Consider the following 23,621-nt stretch of genomic DNA (forward strand, 5'->3'; position numbering starts at 1 on the left):
TGTGAGCTAGGATGATGCCACGGCACTCTAGCCTGAGCAACACAGTGAGACTCTGTCTCAAAAATAAATAAATAAATAAAAGAAAATATGTGAAAGACTAGTAAACATGTGAGAAGGTACTGGACTTCACCAGTAACCAGGGAAATGTGAGTTGAAACCACAATGAGATGCCATTTTCACCCCCTTCAGTTTGATAACACCAGATGCTGGCAAGAATGTGGATCAACAAAACTTGCCCACGTTACTAGTGGAAATGTACACTAAGATTAATCGCCTTGTAAAGATGCAGCCCACTCTGAGACCCAGCAATGCCACTCCTAGAGCAGTGGTTTCCAATTATCACTGCACATTAGATTCATTGAGGAACAGGCAAAACCAAACAAAATTGATGCCCACTTCCCACCCAGACCAACTAAATCAGCACTGGGATTGCTGAAGAGCTCCCCAAGAGATTCTTACGCGCAGCCGGGATTGAATGAGAATCACTGACCTGCAGAAACTCTCCCATGTGCACAAGGAGACTTGTTTTTGAGTACTCACAGCAGCACTGTTAATAAAAAAAAAAAAGGAAATAACCTAAATGCCCATCAGCTAAAGAATGGATGTAAAATTGTCATAGTCACTGAGTATATAACAATAAAAACTCGGGCTACATGAACACAGGAAAGAATCTTGGGGCAGAAGTAGTTGCAGAACACCACATATGCACAACATCATTCATGTGGTTTCAACGCATGCACAATACTGTGTTTGAATGGTACATAAATATGCAGCATAGTTATGAAGAAATGAGTGGGAAGGCCACCCTAGTGTGGATGCAGATGGAGAAGGAAGCTCAACAGCAGTGGCCGTGCTTTGTATTTAAGTTGGGTGGTAGGCACACAAGTGCTGTGTTATTTTTTACAATTTTTGTGTCAGAAAAATAGTTATGAATTAAAAATAGTTAAAAACCACAAAAGGGAGACAACTCCTTTGGGAAAGTTTACAATGAACAACAGAGTCAAGGGAGGGACTCTTAGCCACGGAGTCCCACCTCCCTTCCTTCCACCGCAACGTGTTCCCTGAGCGGCGCCACAGGCCGTTGTTTTCTTGGCCGGATCAAAACTAAATGGAGGGAGGGGGAGCCTGACTCCCCACTCCTCCAGCGTGGCTGTGCGGACTTCCTGTGGAGAAACCTGAGCAGCATGACGACGCAGGCCAGGCGACCAAGGCCCAGGTCAGCGGTCACACATCACGGCAACAGTGCGTGTGCTCGACACATAAAGACAACAGCAGTCACTCTACCTGGTGCTCTTCTTCCCAAAAACCCACTCGCCAGTGTAGTCACGAGAAAAACCAGTAGACAAATTCCAGCAGAGGGTGACCTATGACATACCAACACTGTCAGACCCTCAGGAACAAGGACAGTCGGGGAAAATGGCACAGCCAAGCGGAGGCTAAGGAGACTCGATGACTAAAACGTGATGTGGAATCCTGGAAGACAGAGGACACTAGGCCTAGATTCTTCCTCCGGAATGCCTCCGAGCCGTTCGGAAGGTGCATGATCTCTGACGTTTATTCTCTAGCTTAAAACACTGCTGCAGACTGGGATCAAGCACCTACCGGGCAAGTTTGTTTTCTTCTTCCTAGCATGCAGGTAGGACCATAAAAACATATGTGTAACAAAATCCTTAAAAGCTTGCCCAAAGAGATTGGTAAATATTTCCCAAAAGGATGATGTCACTTGAGCCAAGTCGGCCCTGTGGACACAGAGGGCAGGGAATGGGGTGGTTTAAACACGAAGCGAGAGGTGGGGAACGAGGCCCTAGTGGAGGCAGGGCCAGACCATGAAGAGCCTTTTGTGCTGCATGAAGCCATTTTGATTTATCCTGCAGACAGTGTGGAACCAATGAAGGTTTTTAAACAGGGCAAGGATATGATCAGAGTTGGGGTTTAGAAAAGTAACTCTGATGGCATAAGAGTTTGGATTGAAAGATGAGGAGGCCAGAAGTAGGCAGATACTTGGGAAAACACAGATTTGGGATATGCTGAGACCTAGATGCCTTAAAGCAATAGGATATTCAGGCCACAGGCTGCGGGAGCTACAGACATGAGGCGACGGTGGTGGTCAAAGTTGCAAGGTGGCAGTTGAAGATGGCACTTAAAACTATGACAACAGGTAGCAAGTGATTGGGGCCATAATAAATGCAAATATAAGAGCCTGCTGAGATTCATAAGGAGGGAACGTGGGGAGTGGAGCCAGGAGGCAGACAGACGGGACAGCATTCAAGTCACACCTCCAAACAGGGGAACAACGTGAACCTGCAGAGAAGGAAAAGCCTCACGGTTCAAGGAAATACAGTAAGTGTGTGCTGCAGGCAGGAAACAGCTGGGGTCTGCTGGGGTAATGGAGGGTAAGTGGGACCACGGAGCCATCTGGAAAACTGCATTGGGGTCAGATCACAGAGGCCTCGGTTTGAACTTAACTTAGTAGAAAATTGGGACACAACTTTGTTTCTTTCAATTAATTTTTTTTTTTTTTTTTTAAGGCAAGGAGTGATGAAAGCATAGGAAGAACAGAAACCACAAGGTCAGGACTGACTGACTTGGCCCATGCTGTGACAATGAAGAATGAGGGGACCAGTGCCGTCCAACTGAGACAGAAGGGGAGCTGTATGTGCAGCAATTTAAAATTTTCTTGTAACCACATTAGAAAAAGCAAAAAGAAACCGAAGTGAATTTTAATAATGTTTTCTATAACCCAATGTATCCAAGATATTATCATTTCAGCCACATTCCAGGCACTCAATTGCCACACGTACTAGACAACGCAGGCCTAGAGGAGCTCCGTAGGTACACATTCCCAAAGTAGAGATTTACGTGTTCTGCCTACGGGAACGAGAATGAGAAGGTGGACCTCTGGTCCTGAGGTTTTAAGCGTGGCTTATTGTAAGGACAGTGGTGCCACCAACAAAAATAAGGAACAGACTGAGTCAACGTGTACTGTTCAAGGAAGGAGACAATGTCGCTATAATGGAAAGGTGGACTTTTATTTCCATCCTGAATTATTATGACACCATTATTTAAACACATCTGGAAAATCCTGAAATAATTTAAACTGAAGGCACAGAACAAATCAAAATATTTATCTATCAGAGCTTAAAATGAAAAAATCCAAATAGTTCTACAGTAACAATAAATTATGAACAAGTTTCCATCACCAAATATCATTCTGACCAGAAATGACAGTCTTTTGTCATAAAGGCTACAGCTGAAGCTGATTCCAAGATTTTCACGATAAAAATAATATGGAAAAAAACTTCTTCTTTCAAAATACTCATTATGCCACTGGGTTCAATGTAAGTATTTTCCATACAACAGAGTATCAGTTAGGATATTTGTTGATGGATGGCTACCCCCCAAGAAATGACACATTCTTACAAACTTTAAAAAAATAGCAAAGTTGGTTACAAAATTTTATTTGGGGAGCAGGAAAAAAACTTGTTCCATGTCAATTAGAATAGCAAAGCATTTCAATATCAAACTGCTTCCAAAGCCAATCATCACATGACAGTAATATACTGTATGGGGCATTCCACTGTATCTTGGTTATATGTTGACATACAGTGTAGCTAAGGGGTTGAATGAGTCCATAGCAATTATTGTTGCCATATCTTACTCATTCCAAAGAGATATGTTTTAAAAACTCATTATAAAATGAACTGAAGTAATCAGTGACATGCTACAGATACAATAAACCCCAGCAATGCAATTGCTAAGCTTGAAAATAAAGTGGTCATGCTTCATAATATACTGTACTGTAGTATTTTGAAATACATTCTCTGATTATCAATACCATTTATTACAGAGGTCACTTGTAAATTAGCTCAGATTCTGAACTAGGTTTCTAAATGAAACTTTTTCAAGTATGCATAATATTAATAAGGTAAAGATATTTTTCTCTTATTCACTTACGTGTTTTCCAAAGGATAACCATGTTGAATTAAGGACAAACAAAATGGGCTAGTCATAGTTTTCAAAAACATTTCAAAAAAATATGAAATAGTCTAGTGACCAAGAGCCGATTAAAAGATACTAACATCTAAAACCTATTATTTCAGATAAAAAACAGAACTTTTCCGTCTCTAACTTGAAACAATTGTGTTTATAAGAAATAATGGGAAATATAAGGGTTTCTAAAACACTCAAGAAAGACTCTTACCTGAATAAAATAAAAAGGTCTCCCCTGTTCTACTTAGCTGTGATACATATTTGTGTATTTAATAGCAATATGGTTTTATCTTTATCATCTAGTTTAATTGCATAAATCACAAAAACATTTCCAGCCAAGACTGCTGGTAAGTATAATACAAATTCTAGAAATGATTTTTAGCAAAAATTACTTCAAAATTTTCCTATATAGCAAAACATTCCTTTGGAAATGGATCTTTAATGCTTTTGAACTGTTCAAGTAAATGCGGCTTTTACCATCTCTAGCACTAAACTATAATTACTGTCCAAATTCCTTTGTCACTAGATAATATTATCTTTTATTCTCTACTATTCTAATAATAGTACATTATTTAAAAAAGCATCTCTTTAGTGGTGTCAGACTTATTTCTTCATCTTCTATTAGTACTGAGAGATTACAGTATAAATAAAATAAACCAGAAAATCACTTTATAAACAGAATGAAGTTTTGAAATGTTGGCACCGATGAAAAATGGGGAACGTTTATCACCCAAATTTAAAATGTATCCACTCATGGCATTGGTTACAACAGTGGCAGTACAGGCTGCTGCTGTTGGCTTCACTGACACCAGTCTTGGGAGATACGAAATTCATTCTACGATTCAGTTATTGGAACAAAGATCCACCAGAAGTTCCCTACTCCAGCTGGCTGGGTCACAGTTTGGGTGGACTTTGTTCATTACTATATGCAATATTTTGACAACTGTGAGTCTGAATTCTGAAAATATAAACTCATAAGGGTTAGTGGAAGACTGTTTCCAAGCTAAAAGAAATGCATCTAAATTTAGGAAAATATTTAAATAAACATACATGGATAATCTTAGTGGTTTTTGGCCCATGTATACCAGCTGTGTCAGTAGCTCCTAACAACCAGAAATACAATGAAATAAAAGGGGTTTCTTTCAAAAACCTAAAAAAGGAAGATGCAAGACTCAAAACCAATTTCAAAAATCTACACAAGGCTGCCAGGCCAACAAATAACTGTCAGAGTGACTTTGTTCCTCTGCTCCTTCAACATGGGAACTAATGCAGAATGGCTCATGCCCACAGTCGACAGGCCATTTACAGCCACGATCATGTCTCCACATCTGGACAAAGACAAACAGGGACAGAAACAGAATGTTACTATTTTCATAGTGTTAGAAACATTACCCCAACTAAGATTTGCTTAGCATGAAAATCGCAATTTCATTTGCCAATTAACTGTCAATGATTAGGGTGTACGATCTACTCTGAGAAACATCTGGGATGGTTTTTAAGCATGTTAAGGAAATCCTTGTGTCCATCCCCCCAATAACTGGTAGTTGAATTTCAAGGACAAACAGAATAATTTTCATATTAGTTTAAGCAAAATATAATACAGAAAGTAAATCTGCTCTGTCTTAAAAATAAAAACCAGCTGGGCGCGGTGGCTCACGCCTGTAATCCTAGCACTCTGGGAGGCCGAGGCGGGCGGATAGTTTGAGCTCAGGAGTTCGAGACCAGCCTGAGCAAGAGCAAGACCTTGTCTCTACTGAAAAAAAAAAAAAATAGAAAGAAATTAGCTGGACAACTAAAAAAATATATATATAAAAAAATTAGCCGGGGGCGGGGGTAAGGGCAACATACGTAACCTAAACATCTATACCCCCATAATATGCTGAAATAAAAAAAAAAAAAGTAGCCGGGCATGGTGGCACACGCCTGTAGTCCCAGCTACTCGGGAGGCTGAGGCAGGAGGATCGCTTGAGCCCAGGAGTTTGAGGTTGCTGTGAGCTAGGCTGACGCCACGGCACTTGTTCTAGCCTGGGCAACAAAGCGAGACTCTGTCTCAAAATAAATAAATAAATAAATAAAAACCAAATGCATTTGGAGGAGGTTATTATTTTGACTGTTATTTCTCTATTCATTCTTAGAGCTCATATATCGGAGGGTTGAATTAAATTGGGAATAAGACCTTTCCTCTTCTTTCGGCTATTCAGGCACCCACTGTCCTCTTAGCAGAATTATCACAAATGGATGATTTACCTGAGGCCATTTTTATCTTTATAATTATCATTATGATTTTTGGTCTTCAGTTTATACCATAAATGATATGCAATTTTATTGTTAATGATTTTGATTTCTTTTTGGAAGAAGGTGGAATATAAATTATAAACGAATTAACTGAGGCCTAGACTGATTGAGTAACTCAGCTAAGAGAACAATTAATTCATTTTCTCCTACTCTTTCCTCCTAAAATAATTGTTTTTCATCTTCATCAATATAGACTGACCTGGAGCATACTAATCCTGATCACCTTTTCACAATATTATTTAGATGTCATTTTCTCTTTGCAAACAGTGCAAATTCTCCATTTGTGCAGCATTCTGTCTAGTATGTCAACATTTACTTTTTAAGAACTGGTTCTTTCATCATAAACTAAGCACTAAGAACTTGGAATCAACCGTCTTCTTTGTTGATGATAATCTCTTGACATGACACCTTTTCTTTCTTCTCTCAGTGCCTAAGCTTTGAAAAAGAAAAGAGGCTGCACACTGGTTGAGCGAGTACTTCTGCCCAGTGGTGGCAGTCTGCAAGGGGTTAAAAGGCCAGGGCTCTGGAGCCAGGCAGTGCTGGGTTTAAATACCAGTCAACCACTATCAGCTATTTCATCTTGGGCAAGTTTCTTCACTTTCCCAAGCCTCAGCTATCTTGTTTGTAAAACAGGAATAATAATGACTCTTACCTCATAAGGTTGTTAAGAAGATTAAATAATGCATGCACAGCACTTAGCACTGCACCTGGCACAGTGTAAGCTATCACACATTCATTTATCAAATATTTATTGAGATCTTACTACATGTGAGGTGCTGTTATGACTGTGAGGGGTATAACAATAAATGCAACAAGATCCCCACCTCATGGAGCCTGCATACATACAATGTCAGGGAGAGATGAGTGCTGTGCAGAAAAATTAAGCAGAATCATCTAATGACAGGACTGGACCTGCATAAGTTGTGTGGGAAACTTGCTCAGAGCTCATTGTCACATCACAATGTGCCGAATCACATGACTCAGATTCAGTGCCTGTCATTAGATTAATAAAATATAGCTGTAAGTGACAAGATAGTAAATGTAATGCTTTAGTCTAGATTAGAGGTCAGCAAACTTTTTCTGTAAAGGGTCAGATGGATGGTAAATACTTTACACTTTAAGAACCATACAGTCTCTGTCATGATGACTCAACTCTGCCACTGTAGAGCGGAAGCAGCCACAGGTGGTACATAAACAAATGAGCTTGGCTGTGTTGGAATAAAACTTTATTTACAAAAACAGAGGGCTGGATTTGGTGTTGACCTCTGATCTAAATCATGTCTAGCATAATAAACATAAATCACATCATTAATTAGAACAAGACTCACTTTAATCTTCCATCATAATAAGCAGGAGTTCCTAAGACAATAGTTTTAATGAAGAAAGGCTGATTGGTGTGGTTCTCTTCATATCCACCAACAATACTAAAGCCCCAACTTCCCAAGTAGCTTCTTCGTAAAACTATATCATGGCAGCTATGAAGGGCACTATAAACAAACAAAAAAATAAAGAATCAAGTTAACGTGTAGGCTTTCATAGCCTGCTCAACTTTGCTATAACCCCATACCATGTTATACTTTTATCACTCTCAGAAGAAAAAGAAAAAGGGCTACTTTATTTCCTTCTGAACAGATTATTTTGACAACCCATTTTTCTAGCACAGATGTGGTCCTAGGTAGACTTGAGTAGACTTGAATTTCTCCAACTTTTTTTCAGTCTTCTGTTTCCAAGTGAAGACATATATACACACACATATGTACAGAGCTTACACAAACTTGGTTACAAATCACACCTCAGAAATCTGTACGAAAAGGTTATGTACCTATATTTGCTCAATGCATTACCAACAAAGACCTCAATTCTAATAATCATCTGTATCTACAAGAGTAATTACAAAGTAGAATGCAAGAGGTCTAGTACTGCTGAACTCAGGACTCAAATGACAGAAGAAAATGACCAGGAGTGTAGCTTCCAAAAAGAAAGCAGATAATCACCCCCTTTCCTGAAGGCATACCCCAGGGGTCCTACTTTTAACCTACATGAGCAGTTACTTGTTGTTCTTCCTCCTTCACTTAGAATGCTTTCATTTGAACAGAGACTCTGATTGCCAAAATAGAAAAATCAATCTGGAAAACACTAACGAAAAATATTTTTTTCTTTTCCTTTCTATATCATGGGCATTGTGAAGCTACAGTAAAATGCTACTTAGCCAGTTTGGAAGATGTTGTCCAGGGAGGGAGAAAAAAAAGCTACTTACATTTCCATAGCTCTATGGATTTGGGAACAAGCAGTGAGTAAAAACTTAAAAAAATAAAACAAAAAGACCCCTAAATGATATATAGAAAAAATATGTCTTTTAATAAAGAAATAGCTTTCATTTTTAGGTAAAACTGGATCTACAGGCATCAAGGTTTCCCGTTTTTAATCCATAAAAAAGATAAAGCCAATTCTGTAAAGCAATATACGGTATGCCAGAACTTCTAATCTCATCTAGTTTCTTAGCTCACTGATAAGAAAGGGCTTTTAGAAAGATTTCTGGGATGGGGCAAGGTCCCATGTATTGGCCTGAATTTTTAGCGACAGTGTAGGTTATTTTCATAATTCTGCATCATCTGAAACAAACAACCAAACAAGCAGTTCTCTGGTGCACCCCCAGCGAACTGCAGTAGAAGAATCTCCCTTTTCAGGAAAAGCAGAGCTGCTATCCTTTGCGGGGTGAAACCTGCTTTTAGGGGCCACCTGTACCCATAGATGAGGACACATGGCTGCCGAGTATAAGTCTGTATTCAACAGAGACTGCCATAAATCCACAGAATAGTAACCTTTTACTGAAAGGTATTTTTACAACACAGGTGGCCTCAAAAATAGATTTTACTATACTATATATTTCTCATCTAAAACCTTTCTTATTTTGCCTGGCACACTAGAAAATGCTCTGAACACAGAGGTGAATGTGTGCCAACCCCAAAAGTAGATGGGCCTAATGGATAAAGAAAATTAAAGGAAGCACTAGGGCACGAGCGTTTCGGCAGGACACCATTGCTCTCTGCTTGCCTCAGCAGCAGAGGTGGGCAGGCCCTGCAGTCTGTGCCCGCTGCCTGGCCACTGCACGAGGAGACCACTTCTCACCCACTACGTGCAAAGGGCCTTTCTGCCATTCTAGGTTTAAACTCACAGGTCCAAGTAACAGGCTGAACACTGAGCAAGATAAATGAGGTTCCCTCTGATGGCTGAAATCTCACAATTTAGGTAGCAGTTCTGTAGGAGTTTAACAGCAACCATTAAAATCTATGTTTACTTTTCAATGGGAAAAATTAATCTGTCTTGGTGTATGAAATAAATATATTTCAAACAGCTAAATCACCTTTATCTTAAAAAAATCTGTCTCTCCACAAAGCACCTATAGGTCTGTGAGACATGAATTCTATTATAGTTTTAGGCCTTTTAATTTCTTTTTTAACCAAGAGAACCAGTCAGCAAGTGAGGTTATTAACAAATGAAATCCAATAATATCCTTGCTTTTTTTCTGTTATTGCTCATATGAAAGTACTTTATAAACCATAAATCACTTTACATAATGCTGGTTGTTATTATAAATTTATTCCACATGAGTCAGATGGCTCAGAAGTTGGCACATTCATATTGTTTATTTTTACTTTAAAGAATCAGTAATTTTCATCCTTGGTTAAGAGTCAAAATGTTTCATCATAGTTCAATTTTAGGATTCTTTATATAGTAAGAATCTAAACTGATGTGGGAACAAATAATGACGGTAACATACATTTTTCCCATCTCAATACCAAACAGCACAACAACTGCCTGACTAGAGGAAGAAATGTACCCTGGGATGCCACTAGAGGTTCCACGTGCGTCTGTGACCCTGACACCGACCCACCACAGAATGTCTTGGCTGGTCACACAGTCAGGAAGCAACAAACTCTTTCTAATGGTAGAGCAGCTACTCTTGAACATCAATGGTTTGGCTTAAAGACTCTTGTGTACAACTCTTGAGTTTAAAATTCTACCTTTTTAGGGAAAGTTAAAAAGATAAGAAAGGCTTTTAGAGAGGCTTCTGGGATGGGGCAAGGCCCCAGGATTAGCTTGGTTTTTCTGTGAAAAATGCATGTGAAGTCTAAGCATCTATCAGAATCAGTGTTGGTAAATGACAGTTGTTCTGAATTAAGAGACTGGAATATCCAATCTCATGGTTAGGCCACTTACATGATCAATCCTTAATAGGATGAATGGATTTGCTTTCTTTGTTTTTGTAAACACAGCAGCTGCCCCAAACCTTTTTGGCACCAGCGACTGGTTTCAAGGAAGACAATTTTTCCAGGGATGGCGGCAGGTGGGGGTAAGATGCTTACTTGCCACTATAAAGCCTGCCACCAGATACAGCTTGTCACTTGCCACTCACAATACGGTTTTGGTATTAGTCTATAAGCAACTGATTTATTCTGGTCTCTGTGCAGTCAAACCTCTCTGCTGATGATAATCTGTATTTGCAGCTGCCCCCCAGTGCTAGCATCACTGCCTCAGCTCCACCTCAGATCATCAGGCATTAGATTCTCATAAGGAGCCACAACCTACATCCCTTGCATGCGCAGTTTACAGCAGGGTTTGTGCGCCTATGAGAATCTGATGCCACTGCTGATCTGACAGGAGGCGGAGCTTATGCCGTGATGGGAACCATGGGGAGCAGCTGTAAACACAGATGAAGCTTTGCTGATCTGACAGGAGGCGGAGCTCAGGCAGCGACGTAAGCTGTGGGAAGTGGCTGTAAATACTGATGAAGCTTTGCCCGCTTGCTCTTGCTCGCTGCTCACCTCCTGCTGTGCTGCCCAGTACCAGTCCATGGCCCAGGGAGCTAGGGACCGCAGTATAAACAGATATAAGTCTTGATAGCTTAGTTTTTAAAATTAAATCTAGCTTTTAAAATGTAATATTCTAAAAAAATTATCACTTTGTCATTTGATTTGATGTTGCTTTTATTTCATTAAAGCCTTCTCCTAATGGGCAAATTTACTGTGTTACACACTGATAAAGGCTGCACAATGTGATTATTACATAAAAGAACAAAAAAGCTATCAGTACCTTGGGAGCCCAAGCCACATGACCCACGATGGGGACCAGCTAGCATCATACTCGTTTTCGCTGAAGGTACTTGGCTGCTCTTCCGGGGTCTGAGTCACCTCCTCCACAATCTGGACCTCGAGTGCTTTCAGGGCAACAGCAGGGGAGGCGGCGCTGGCTTTCAGCACGGCCACAGCCTCGCTGTGGCTTAAATTGGTCAGATCGATGCCATTGATATTCAGCAACACATCACCTGCTCAAACGAAGGGACAAGAGAAATGAGCTGAGCTGCCAAGTGATCATTTCCCTGCAAATCCTGCTGTTCGTAAACTAATCAACAGAGGCTCGTTTCAATAACTCGGATAAGGTGAAAGAGCATTTTTTACTTCTTTGTAATTTTTATAACACTGAGGAAAAATCCAGTAGTTAGAAAACATTACAAAATAATTCAAAAAGTTTAAATAATGTCATAATACATAAGAAAAAGTGTGGCTTGAGGCACCTTGATACAACTGGAAGTGCAAATCACGAGTCCCAGTTTAGCTGTGTACAGGCGCTGGGCAGGTTCATTTCTCTTCTTTGAGCTTCAGAGATTTCTACAGTTCTTTCCAATTCAAAAATTATTTGCTCCCTTGCTCTTAGAAATGAATTTTTAATATATTCTATTTTATATTGACACAGTTCTATACACAAAGACAGCCCCGCGTAGTTCACTCAGGGCAAACATATCAGAATATGCACAGAGAGGACACCTTGTGCCCACACAAAGAAATGAAACTTGTGATTTGGGCATCTTCCCTTGCTTGAAGAAAAAGGGGGGCTGCTCTGCCAAGTGATATAACAAAGAAGGGCAATGAGGATTATATGAAAGGTTAGGAAGGAAATTATCAGTTTTGTAGGAAGCAGACATTTGTGTGACAAACTACAGAAAATCCCCCCTCCCAATTTATCACCCACTTTTCAGATTATTAAAACAGAACAGTCTCATTGTAGAAAACTTAGAAAACATAATAAAATAACAAGGAGATAAAATTACCCCAAATATAACAATTGGACAAATAACTTTTTCTTAATAGCAGCTTTACTGAGATATAATTCACATGCCATTTAATTCACCCATTTAAAGCATACAATTTTATAGTTTTTAGTATATTCGCAGAGTTGCATAAACATCACCACAATAACTTTTAGAACATTTCTATCACATCCCGGCCCCAGAGCCCTATACCCATTAGCAGTCACTACCCTTCCCCCACCCCTAAGCAGCCACTAATCCACTTTCTGTCTGTATAGATCTGCCTTTCTAGACATTTCATATAAATGGAATCAGACATTGTTTTTGTGTCTGGCTTCTTTCACTTGGCATAATGTTTTCAAGGTTCATCCATATTGTAGCTTGTGTCAGCACTACATTCCTTTTTACAGCCAAATAACATTTCATTGTATGGCGGACCACATTCTGTTCATCCATTCATTAGGTGATGGACATTTGCGTTGTTTCCATTTTCTGGCTTTTGTGAATAATACTGCTCTGAGCATTGGCACTCAAGTTTTTGTGTGGGCAGGTATTTTCATTTCTCTAGCAGCAGAACTGCTGGGTCATATGATAACTTAGTTTAACTCTTTGAGAAACTGCCAAACTGTTTTCTAAAATAGTTTTACCATTTTATATGTCTACTAGCAATGTATGAGGGTTTTGATTTCTCCACATACTTACAAATGTTTGTTATTGTCTATTTTATTATAGTCATCCTGATGGGTATGAAGTAGTATCTCACTGTGGTTTTGATTTGCACTTCCCTAATAAGCAATGACATTAAACATCTTTTCATGTGGTTACTGGCCATTTTTTTTTTTCATGTTTAACAAACATCTCTTGAGCAGTAGAATCTGAGTGAGTGTCTCTAGATTCTGATCAGCAACTGCTATGACTACAGAGATACTCTTCAGTTCCTCAGGTTTCATAAAGATAGATGGCTCAGTGAGATTCTGATTGCATCTGCTGTATTACAGATTATCTACTCAGAGTACACCCAGCACGAAGGAGGGAGCTGAGAGGGGGACATAGTGAAAGCTGTCTCGGGTAGGTGGTGCATCTCACAGATACATTTATTCATGCCACAAAGTAAACCATACTTATACAAGTACGCGGTGATGTCCCATGCTCCACGCTCCTACTTAACACAGCTTGCTTACACTTACAGGCAGACTGACATTTCATCTCATGTGTACTCCAAATGGAGCTGGTTGGTGATGACCATGAGTAGGCGTAGGAGCTTTCAAAGCTTTACTTCTTTCATCAGCACTCCTGGTGTTATAAATGATGATGCTCATCAACCCCATTCCGATCCAAATCTGGCAAACTTGGGTATAGTAGGGCTTCATGGGGATCCAGATATTTTTAATAATGCTCTGAAGCATCTTGGCATAGGACCAACTGCTCAGGCTGCACCAGAGCCTCAGAGCCAATGACCTGCAACGGTCACCAGTGCACAGGTGCTGGGCAGGGGCTCTGGCCATTTGCTTATCTTCTTTGGAGAAATGTCTATTCAGATTATTTCCCCATCTTTAAGTTGGATTATCTGTCTTTTTTATTATTGAGTTGTAAGAATTCTTTATATATTCTAGATACAAATCATTTGTCATATATATAATTTGCAGATATTTTCTCCCATTCCGTAAGTTACCTTTTTACTTTCTTGGTGGTGTCCTTTGCAGCACAAAAACTTGCAAGTTTTAAGTCCAGTTTATGTATTTTTTTCTTTTTTTGCTTGTATTTTTAGTGTCATATCCAAGAAACCATTGCCTAATCCAAGGTTATGAGGATTTATGCCTGTGTTTTCTTCTAAGAGTTTTAGCTCTTACATTCAGATCTTGAATCCATTATGACTTAATTTGTATATATGGTATGAGGTAGGGGTTCAACTTCATTCTTGGAAAAATAACTTTTAAGACTCACTTTTCTTTCCTTATGAACAAAGTCAAGAGAGATTGTTATTGTTACCATGGTAACAGTAGCTAATTGTACCCTAACCTATGCACATCATATAGCATTGATAGGGAATGTGAAATGGTGAATGAGTTTATCCCCATAATTGAGTTTGTCCTCTGCTCCACCTTCCTCTCTGAGCCCCTTTCTACACAGACACTTTACTACAAGCAACATTTATATTTTAGTAAGATGGTCCTTCAGAGTATCTAAGTCTACCATAATACTAGAAGCATAAATCTTTTAGAGGATCTTTCCCAAGATAAAATAATCTAACAGTCTGAGTAACTGTTAGCAAATTCTGGAGACATTATCAAGGTTCAAAAGTTTTCCTTTATATTGGGCATTTTTCTAACATTATAGAAAGACTTTATGCTTTCATACGCAGGGGACAGTTTAAAGGACTAAAAAAACTCATGTTTAATAAATACTTCGTAGATACTCTTTATTTTTAAAAATGTGAGTTTAATTCAGAAACAAGATGTGGTGAAATTGTTCACGATCCCATCTTACCTCTCTTGATTCTGCCGTCCCGGGCGAGGCAGCCATGCGGCGGCACGCTGGTCACAAAGATGGGCAGTTCGCCACTCTTACTTCCTCTCCCACCGGCAACAGTCATTCCAAGGGACTCATGTGGTTCTTTCTTTACAGTAATGTGTTTTTCTTGGCATGTAACACATTGAGTAAGATCCTAAAACATAAAAGGAAAAAATCATTAGATAACGAATGACAGATAGCTGAAGTAAAGACAGCTTAAACTAAGGTAATAACTCATGTGGCACTTACAAAGTGATTTTTTAATCTCTCACTAACAACTGAAAGTAATACACAGTTCTTAATAAGTATATTATTTGATCAATGTCAAATTCTGGACATTATTTTCATATGACTATGTAACTGAAAAAAACTCAGGACTGCTGACATACAGCAGCTAAGGTTAACATAGGCACATAATTTATACAATTATCTTGAGCTCTAAGATAGGACTAATTATATAAAAGTAAATAATGCTTTTCAGTTTTAAGATTCTAAAGAAAAGTCAATTAATTTTACTTCCATCTTTCTCCCCAATTCTTTCAAAGAAAAGTCGACAGAGTAGTATAAAAATAAAGCGTGGCCAGAAAAAAGCTATAGACCTATTTTCTGATTCCTATTGACTAGGATTATAAGTGCATTGATGAAATACGTACAAACCTACCTGCAAAACCTTCAGGAAAACCTAGAAGGACATGAAATAACTGAATTTATAAAAAAGTTAATGACAGGGAAGTTAATTCTAATAAACTATTATTCTCAGGAAAAAGCTATTTTTACTGACATTTGTTACTGCTATTTATTATTGAGACACTCTTGAAAGTAAGACAAAGCATTTAAAACATTACTTTTTTGAATTGGAACTCAGTAAAAAACAAGGTATACATACACAATAATAGTAATAATTAACACTTATTAGAGCTTAGTGTGTGCAAAGCTAATGGCTTCACATGCATTACTTCATTTAATCTTCACGAAAATCCTAAAAGTAAATGCTATTAATATTACTGACCTCATTTTCAGAGGAGAAAACAAGCTTAGGGAGGTCGTGTAACTTGCCCCAAATCGTGTAACGATAGGTATTGTACTGGGATTTGAACTTATGTGTGTTAAGAGTATGTATGTTATATGGTAATACGGTACTATGCATATCTGTACATACAGTGTGATGCACTATGTGTACATATTGTATATATGCACCCACACAGGAACCATCCCATTAAGTGTAACAGTGGAAGTTAATGTCTCAAAAGGTTAACACTTATCAGTTGTTAAGGGAAAGATGTACATAATAAGATAATTAACGTTATCATCAAAAATAAATATGTGAATTATATTTATAGAATTATAACATTTCCTTAAATGACATTATTTTAAAGAATTGACATGTACTTAACTGTTTATGATGGTATTTGCCAAATCTCTAAATCAGTTCCCAGAATTCTAGGCCTACCTACCACTCTCTAGACCTGGAATCCATGTACTCTTGAAATTTTGTCAAAGGAACTGTTAGTAATAGCAGCATAGCATTCCTAGAAAATGGTATGACTGAGTAGAAAACCTGTAAACATCTTAAGGCAGTCTCCTATATAAAGGTATGAAATTTATGTTAGTATCCTTCAAAACTGGGCAAAAATGACTTTATTATGAAGACAGCTCAGGTAAATGCAGCCTTGAGTATATTTACTTAAGCAGTTTCAGCCCTTAGGTATTTAATCAATTAAGAATGGTTATTTTATTACTCTAGATGGCTAAAATGTATGCAACTTGTCCTCAGGAACCAAACCAAACTTTAACGATTATACTCAGTATGCTTTAATGAACTTTCTAATATCACAGCAATGTTTATCCAAGCAGCTACAAAGAAGCTTGGTAGAATGTATACTTTAATTTTTCACAATCATTAATCATCTGAACAGGCTGTTTTGGTGAATTCATGTGTTTTTGACTTCCTGAGGAGAACTTTATTTTTCTAAATCAAGATTTGACATAACAAATGAAACATGTTAGTAGTAAATAGCCAAATTAAAACATTACATTCCATGTGGTTGTTCTAACCAGCCAAGTTTGTAGAGTACCTGGAATAGGAATAAATTTAGCATTGCTATTTAAAATACTATCACATAAAATTAAAGAGAGTAAGAGTTAGCAGACTTTTGACAGAAAAATACAGGTGCCCAAAACAAATCAATAAATAAGCAGAGTTCTCCATATAAATACTGGAATGATTAAGTACAGTTTTTTAAACACCCTTAAAACTGTAAATGTTGTTATAGACACCCATATCTCAAATTATTGTAAAATTCAATAACATGAAAAATTCAAGGATTAACCTTTGCCTTATAATTCTTTGTATATATGTGTGTGTATATATATCTTGTAAAGTAAGGATTAGCTCTATATTAAACAACTCCTATTCAAAATTCCTATTCAAAACAATTACTCCTTTTTCATAGTTATCATTATAAAGGCCAAATTATAGGTTTCCTTCATACATTTTGGTTTTTGTCCAGAAATGAGAACAAAGTCTGTGATTATAATTTAAGTATTAACTAAACCAAAGACCAGTGACAAGTCTGTACAGTATTTTAAACTCAGAAAACCAGATAGATATACCTGATGGTCTGATGGGCCAAAAATACTATGTCTTTAAGCTATGCTCTTTTAGGGTACCAAGGATAGAGGCCAAAGGTAATCACTTTCTCAAATGTTGTACTTACATTAAAAGGTTACTTTAGCACATAGGAAAAGTCCTATGACTTTTCAGCAGACCAATAAATAAGTTTTTCTTTAGTAAAGCAATTTAATTTTTATGTAAGGAGAGTTACTTTGAAAGCTTACACGTAGCTTATATTTTCACATAATTGGGTAAACATCCCTTCATCATTTTAAAATTCTTGGTCTGCTGGAAGTTGAGTTCAAATGAAGGATCAAATTAAGTAAATACTATGAAGAATGCTCAAGTACCATCTTTTTTGATTTTTGGAATAAAAGTGAGACAGCATCAACATTCTCAGCACAGATAAACGAACTTGGGATATATTATAAAACCAGTAAAATACTGATTCTAAAGAAACAGTACCAAAGCTCAACATATGATAATTTAAAACGATTTAATTATTTTAATTTAAAATGATTTAGGGTAATATTCCTCTAAGATATAACATAAAAAGAAATAAGCTATACTTGTACCTACCAAAATTCATGATTCATATGTTTAATATTCACATATCTAATTGTGTTTTTGTAGGCCATGTGTCCAATTTCTAAGTGTAGACTTGTCGATTTTCATAATGCTTTTTCAATTATATAACCAACTCTTAACATTTAAATAAGCAACCCAAGAAAAATTCCACTTTCAAGTAGGATTAATCAAATAGGGGATTTTTCTGGAAGATCACACACTTCTCGTTAATCATCTGGCAGAAGAACCTTCCCTGCCAAGAAACTCTCTCTAATGGCTGAGGAACTGAGACATACAGTCACTCTCCAAGATAGCAAAACATATACATTTCACATGCCAAGCAATTACATTCACCTTTTTGAACAAAATAGCCTTCATTTAAATCTTTTTTTTATAAACTGTTTTACTGAGAGATATATATATATAAAAAAGCCTTCATTTAGGCTGGGTAGGTTAGGTGGCTCATGCCCATAATCCTAGCACTCTGGGAGGCTGAGGCAGGAGGACTATTTGAGCTCAGGAGTTTGAGACCAGCCTGAGCAAGAGTGAGACCCTGTCTCTACTAAAAATAGAAAAATTAGCCAGCTGTCATGGTGGCATGCTCCTGTAGTCCCAGCTACTCAGGAGGCTGAGGCAGGAGGATTGCTTGAGCCCAGGAGTTGGAGGTTGCAGTGAGCTATGATGACGCCACAGCACTCTACCTGGGGTGACACAGTGAGACTGTCCAAAAAAAAAAAAAAAAAAGCACCTTCATTTATATCTTATCAGCTTGTAACAATGATCCTTTGAGAGTGGCATCAGTATGAAATAGAAAAAGGTCCTCACCTTGTGTGAGCTTGGTCTGCTGTGGTACAGCGGCTGTGCGTGGTGCTGGCTGCTGCTGTGAGTTCCCCCTTCTCGGATGGTGTTACCAGGCTGGGGTTTCCCTGGTCTGGCAATTGTTAAATTTACCCTTTCTCCACTGGCCTGGAGTAAACACACATACATCACCACCAGTCATTAATGATGTTTGTCATTTTAAAGATTACAGGCAGTGTAACCTTCAATGCACTTCTCAATCATTGTACCAGGGCCTCATCTGGGCAGTGACTGCAAGCACCTGGCGGCGGGGAGGAATGAGTTCATTTCATTAGCTAACGTTTTAAAATGTCTGTGGCTGAAAACACACACACACACACACACACACACACACACACACACACACACACACACTCCTCCCTCTCTCTTTCCTCTCTCCCTCTCTCTCTCTCTCCTCTCTCTCTCTCTCTTTTCCCTCTCTCTCTCTCCCCTCTCTCTCTCTCTTTCCCCTCTCTCTCTCTCTCTCTTTCCTCTCTCTCTCCTCTCTCTTTCCTCTCTCTCTCTCTCTCCTCTCTCCTCTCTCCTCTCTCTTTCCCCTCTCTCTCTCTCTCTCTCTCTCTCTCTCACAGATCTTAGGTATGCCCTCCATAACCCCACCTCCAAAATGACCAAGGCAAAGCAGTCAAACTGCCTGGGCTCTCATCTCCTTATGATTGGTAACTTTTATTTTAATATTTCTTTGGCCCTTGAAGGCTGGTCTTGGTATTGTGAGGGAGAGAGCAAAGCAAAGAAAATAAAGGAAAAACTGCTTCAAAACTTGACTAAAATCCATTGTGACTTTTGAAACAAATTCCATGGTGGCTACTTTGGAAGTAATAATCAATGAAACAACTGCATAGCTTTGTTTCTGCTGCTATAGGTCCAGTAAAAAATAGGATGTCAGCTTAAACACTTCTGAAAAGAATGGCTATAGAAATCCTGCATAAAAAGACACACATACATACACACACACACACACACACACACACATCCTCAAGTGTTAAATTGCTTTAGAAGTTCATGACTATCATTTTAAACTTAGAGGCCTGTTATCTATCATATTTTAAACATAGATTCACATCTATTATAGTTTTAGAAGTTATTTTATCTTTCCTTTTAAAGTACAGGTCTGATTTACTTGATGCTGATTCTAGGTCATGACCACAATTTCCAACTTTACTATTATTCCTGTGGGAAAACATGATAGCCCCCTTTAAAGAAACTGTGGTAGAAAGTGGAGACCTGTTCCATGATAGTAAAAATGTTGAGAAATCACTTTATTTTTAATTCTTACATTGGAAAGTAAGTGATAAACAACTTCAAGGCCCTACTAAAATCGTTTGCTATTTGAGCACTTTATTAAATTAAATAGTTTCAGACAAGTTCATCAAAATAACTGAAATAACAACTCCTAACATTCAGCTGAACTCTCAAAGCAGAGTCTGGAGACTTGATCTAAAGGGTAAATACCAAGGTAGAATGTTTAGAATCTCAATATTTAAAATTCTGACATTTCAGATTATTTGATTGCACTGTGTGAAGTGGTGAGAAGCTCCCTTTGGGATTTTATTTCAATGTACAGAATCGTTTTCATTACTGCTCAATACTATATAACCCCAAATACTCCATAATTAGTATTTCAACTTTATGGGAATACTCCTGCTTACACAAACCTATTAACAGAACCCAATTCTTGATCTTTCAAGGTTGCTTGAAAGACAAAATTCTGTCAATGTGATGGAAGGGGGCATTTAGAATTCAAATGATGGACCAACATTTGTGTTTAGGCGAATTTTAGACTGTGCATGTAACACTTCAGGGTTTTAAACTTAGCAAAAGAGTTTTGTTAAAATCAATGTTTAAAAAATGCAGGAGGCCCAAATGACAGCACTCATAATTTTTAAGTGAATGGTATGCCCCGTTATTGCAGTATAAATTGGTATGATCTTTTTGTAGGGAAGTTTAACACAACGTTTTAAACTTGAAAACAAAACATAAAAGTCTGTCGATAGGGGAATGATTAAATAAGTAATGGGACATGTCTACTAAACAGCTAGCAAAACTTAAGATGTGAGTCTATGCTTATTTTCATGGTAAGATGTCCACAAGATATTGCTGGTGTAAAGAAAAAGCTACAAACTCAGAATTTACAAGATGAATGGATGTATAAGCATTTGTATTAATATGTAATTATCCATCTGTGAACACATACATAAAAAATGCTTGGAATGCTATTCTCTAAAACATTAATGTTGATATCTTGGGGTGTTTAGATTGAATGTGATTTTAATTTCCTTCTTTATTTTCCATATTTTTTCTTCATTATTTTCATTTTTAGACATAGAATACATGTTATTTTTAATAACCCAAAAATAATGACACTTTTTTTCAAAAAGAAACAAATTGAGCAACTTCAGTTTTCCACAGTCTGGGAAAAATTAAAGCACAAATATGATGTAACTATTTATAAAAATCCAAATATTATCATGGAAAAATTTAAATATATTTTCTACCTGTGTATCTATATTTTCCACATTTTGGTTAGAAATTTAGTGAGGACCAACTATTTAGGATTTAGAGTACTTAAACTTTACCTGAAATAGATATAGTTAGTTTATTCCTTTCTATTTTATTGACTTGATTTCTCACTTCATAAAGCCCACTTGACTCTTATTTCCTGAAACAAATCCTGTAACTCTATTAGCTTTCTTCTTCTTCCTCCTCTTCCCTCCCATCCTCCAGCCAGTCCCCACTCTTATGAGATGAACTAGTTGTCAGCAGTGCAGCTGGCTGACATCCACAGGTATAGGTGCGAATGTTGTCTTTGATCTGAGGCAATTTTAAAGCATCTAATTTCTTTAGACCTCAAGTCTATGAAATGAGACCAACATCTAATCTCCTCTCAGTGTAATAAAGGGGATGGGGGACTTGAGTTTTCCTATAGTCTTAAATTTGCATCATTATTTGATTCTGTGTTTTAATAAACACATTTTTCAGTGCCTATCAACCTACCTTAATTCCTCATGTTCACTTAAATAATGATTGGTTTCCTTCATAGTGTTTTGTTGTGCTTCCTTTAAGAAAAACACCTTTTTGCTTCACCCTTATCACTGTAGAAGATGTCAGCATTATTAAATGCCATGGCATGTTGCAAAACTTGTATCTCTTCTTTGAATGATTTTTCCAATTTATCTGTCTTCATGCTCTTAATGAAAACATGTTTTTTTCCTCTAATAATGACTACCCTTACTTCACAAGGATACTGTAAGGATAAATTTTATGATGTGTTTTACATACTTTGATTCCTTTAAAAAAAAGCGCTATAGAGATAAGAATTATTCTTAATAAAAAATTATTTTCCCCCTACTTATATGGATCCTGATGGTGAGTTAAGAGACCAGGTTAAGTCACAAATTTGGAAATCACAGCTCCTCTGAGCCTCACTTGTTAAAGGTAGACAGTACCACCTGGTTTAATAGATGGAACCCAAAGATGAAGAGAAACAAATGTGAAACAGTAGAGCCTACGCTCTTTAAATAGCCAGCCCAAAAATTCATGGGGATACAGGTTTTACAAAAGACTTTATCTACAACAAAGTATACTAGTGTGGATTTTGAAGAATTTAGGTAGCCATGCCTGTTTCTTCTGATGAAATGTAAAATGTCTCCTGAATTCTGATGTTACGTGCCAATGAAAACAAACAATGCTATATGGTAATTAAGGCTAAGTCTTTGGAATGAAGGCCAAGAAGCGTTTACCTGGATAATCTGGGCAGCGAGCTCCGGCGTTCCATGCTTCAGGTCGTGCCCGTTGATGGCCAGCACTCGGTCATTGCTGCTGAGCCTCCCGTCCTGGGCAGCCAGCCCTCCTTCTAACAAGTCAAGAATAAAAACACCTGGCTCATCCGTCCTTCGGACTAATTTAATGCCAAGCTGTTCACCAGAATCCCGTTTATGAAGAACCACGTGGAAGATCTCTTCTCGTGGAGAGTTACCATCAGAATGGCTGTATGCACGGTTGCCAAAGCGCCTCTCCCGAAGCACAGTGAGATGCAGTGTGTTGCAGGGCTGGGAAAGGACAGCTCTGGCATAGTTATGGGACACATTGCTGATATCGTAGTTGTTGACCTAGAAAAAAAGAATTATGACCAAAGTGTGACAATCCTTTATTTTCCTAATTTGTAGAAATGTTTACATAACATGTCCAAAGGAAATTAAAATTATGAAAGGCTATACAATCATTATTTACACAGAAAACCATGCTAAAGACATTTTAAAATATAGAGTTTGTATAATTAACTTACAATGATTAGCATCAAGGGGAGAATAATAGTTAGGATCACAGGCTTTAATGACAGTCTTGATTTAAGAGTCCTTGGTTCTGCCACTCACTAACTGGTAACCTCAGGCAAATTACAGAACTCATTAGAATGCGTTTCTTCATCTGTAAAATGTGTTTACTATCTACTTCACTGGATCAGTATGAAAATGAATAGACAACATCAACAGATGGCAAGTGCTAATGAAATACTAGTTCTAGTAGAATAGACATCAAAGTTCTACTGGATTACATATTTGCTTTTTCCAAATGAAAAGCTAGAGAAAATAAATTGAGTTTTATTTTAAGGAAAGTGGCACATTCCAGGTACACAACCTTACTTTAGATAAGTGACCTTTACTTTAAAGAAAAGCAGATAATTATAATTTCATTCTAATTCTT

The 23,621-nt window shown here is 37.7% G+C and overlaps 1 protein-coding gene across 2 annotated transcripts in view; it reads right to left on the minus strand.

Annotated features, from left to right (window-relative positions):
- Window positions 1-4,552: 4,552 nt before the first annotated feature.
- Window positions 4,553-23,621, minus strand: part of LNX2 (ligand of numb-protein X 2) — a 92,667-nt gene continuing 73,598 nt past the window's right edge. Inside the window, exons 5-11 of one of the 2 annotated variants that reach the window (XM_012649906.1) lie at window positions 22,661-23,029; window positions 18,891-19,031; window positions 15,546-15,566; window positions 14,861-15,038; window positions 11,380-11,611; window positions 7,614-7,772; window positions 4,553-5,318 (exon numbers count right to left, since the gene is read on the minus strand). In XM_012649906.1, coding sequence (XP_012505360.1) covers window positions 5,183-5,318; window positions 7,614-7,772; window positions 11,380-11,611; window positions 14,861-15,038; window positions 15,546-15,566; window positions 18,891-19,031; window positions 22,661-23,029 — 1,236 coding nt within the window. In that variant the 3' untranslated portion in view covers window positions 4,553-5,182. The remainder of the gene's footprint in view (window positions 5,319-7,613; window positions 7,773-11,379; window positions 11,612-14,860; window positions 15,039-15,545; window positions 15,567-18,890; window positions 19,032-22,660; window positions 23,030-23,621) is intronic. The other variant, XM_012649907.1, reaches the window with a different exon arrangement.

Source organism: Propithecus coquereli, unplaced genomic scaffold (assembly GCF_000956105.1).
Source record: "Propithecus coquereli isolate 6110/MARCELLA unplaced genomic scaffold, Pcoq_1.0 Scaffold306, whole genome shotgun sequence".
Lineage (NCBI taxonomy): Eukaryota > Metazoa > Chordata > Mammalia > Primates > Indriidae > Propithecus > Propithecus coquereli.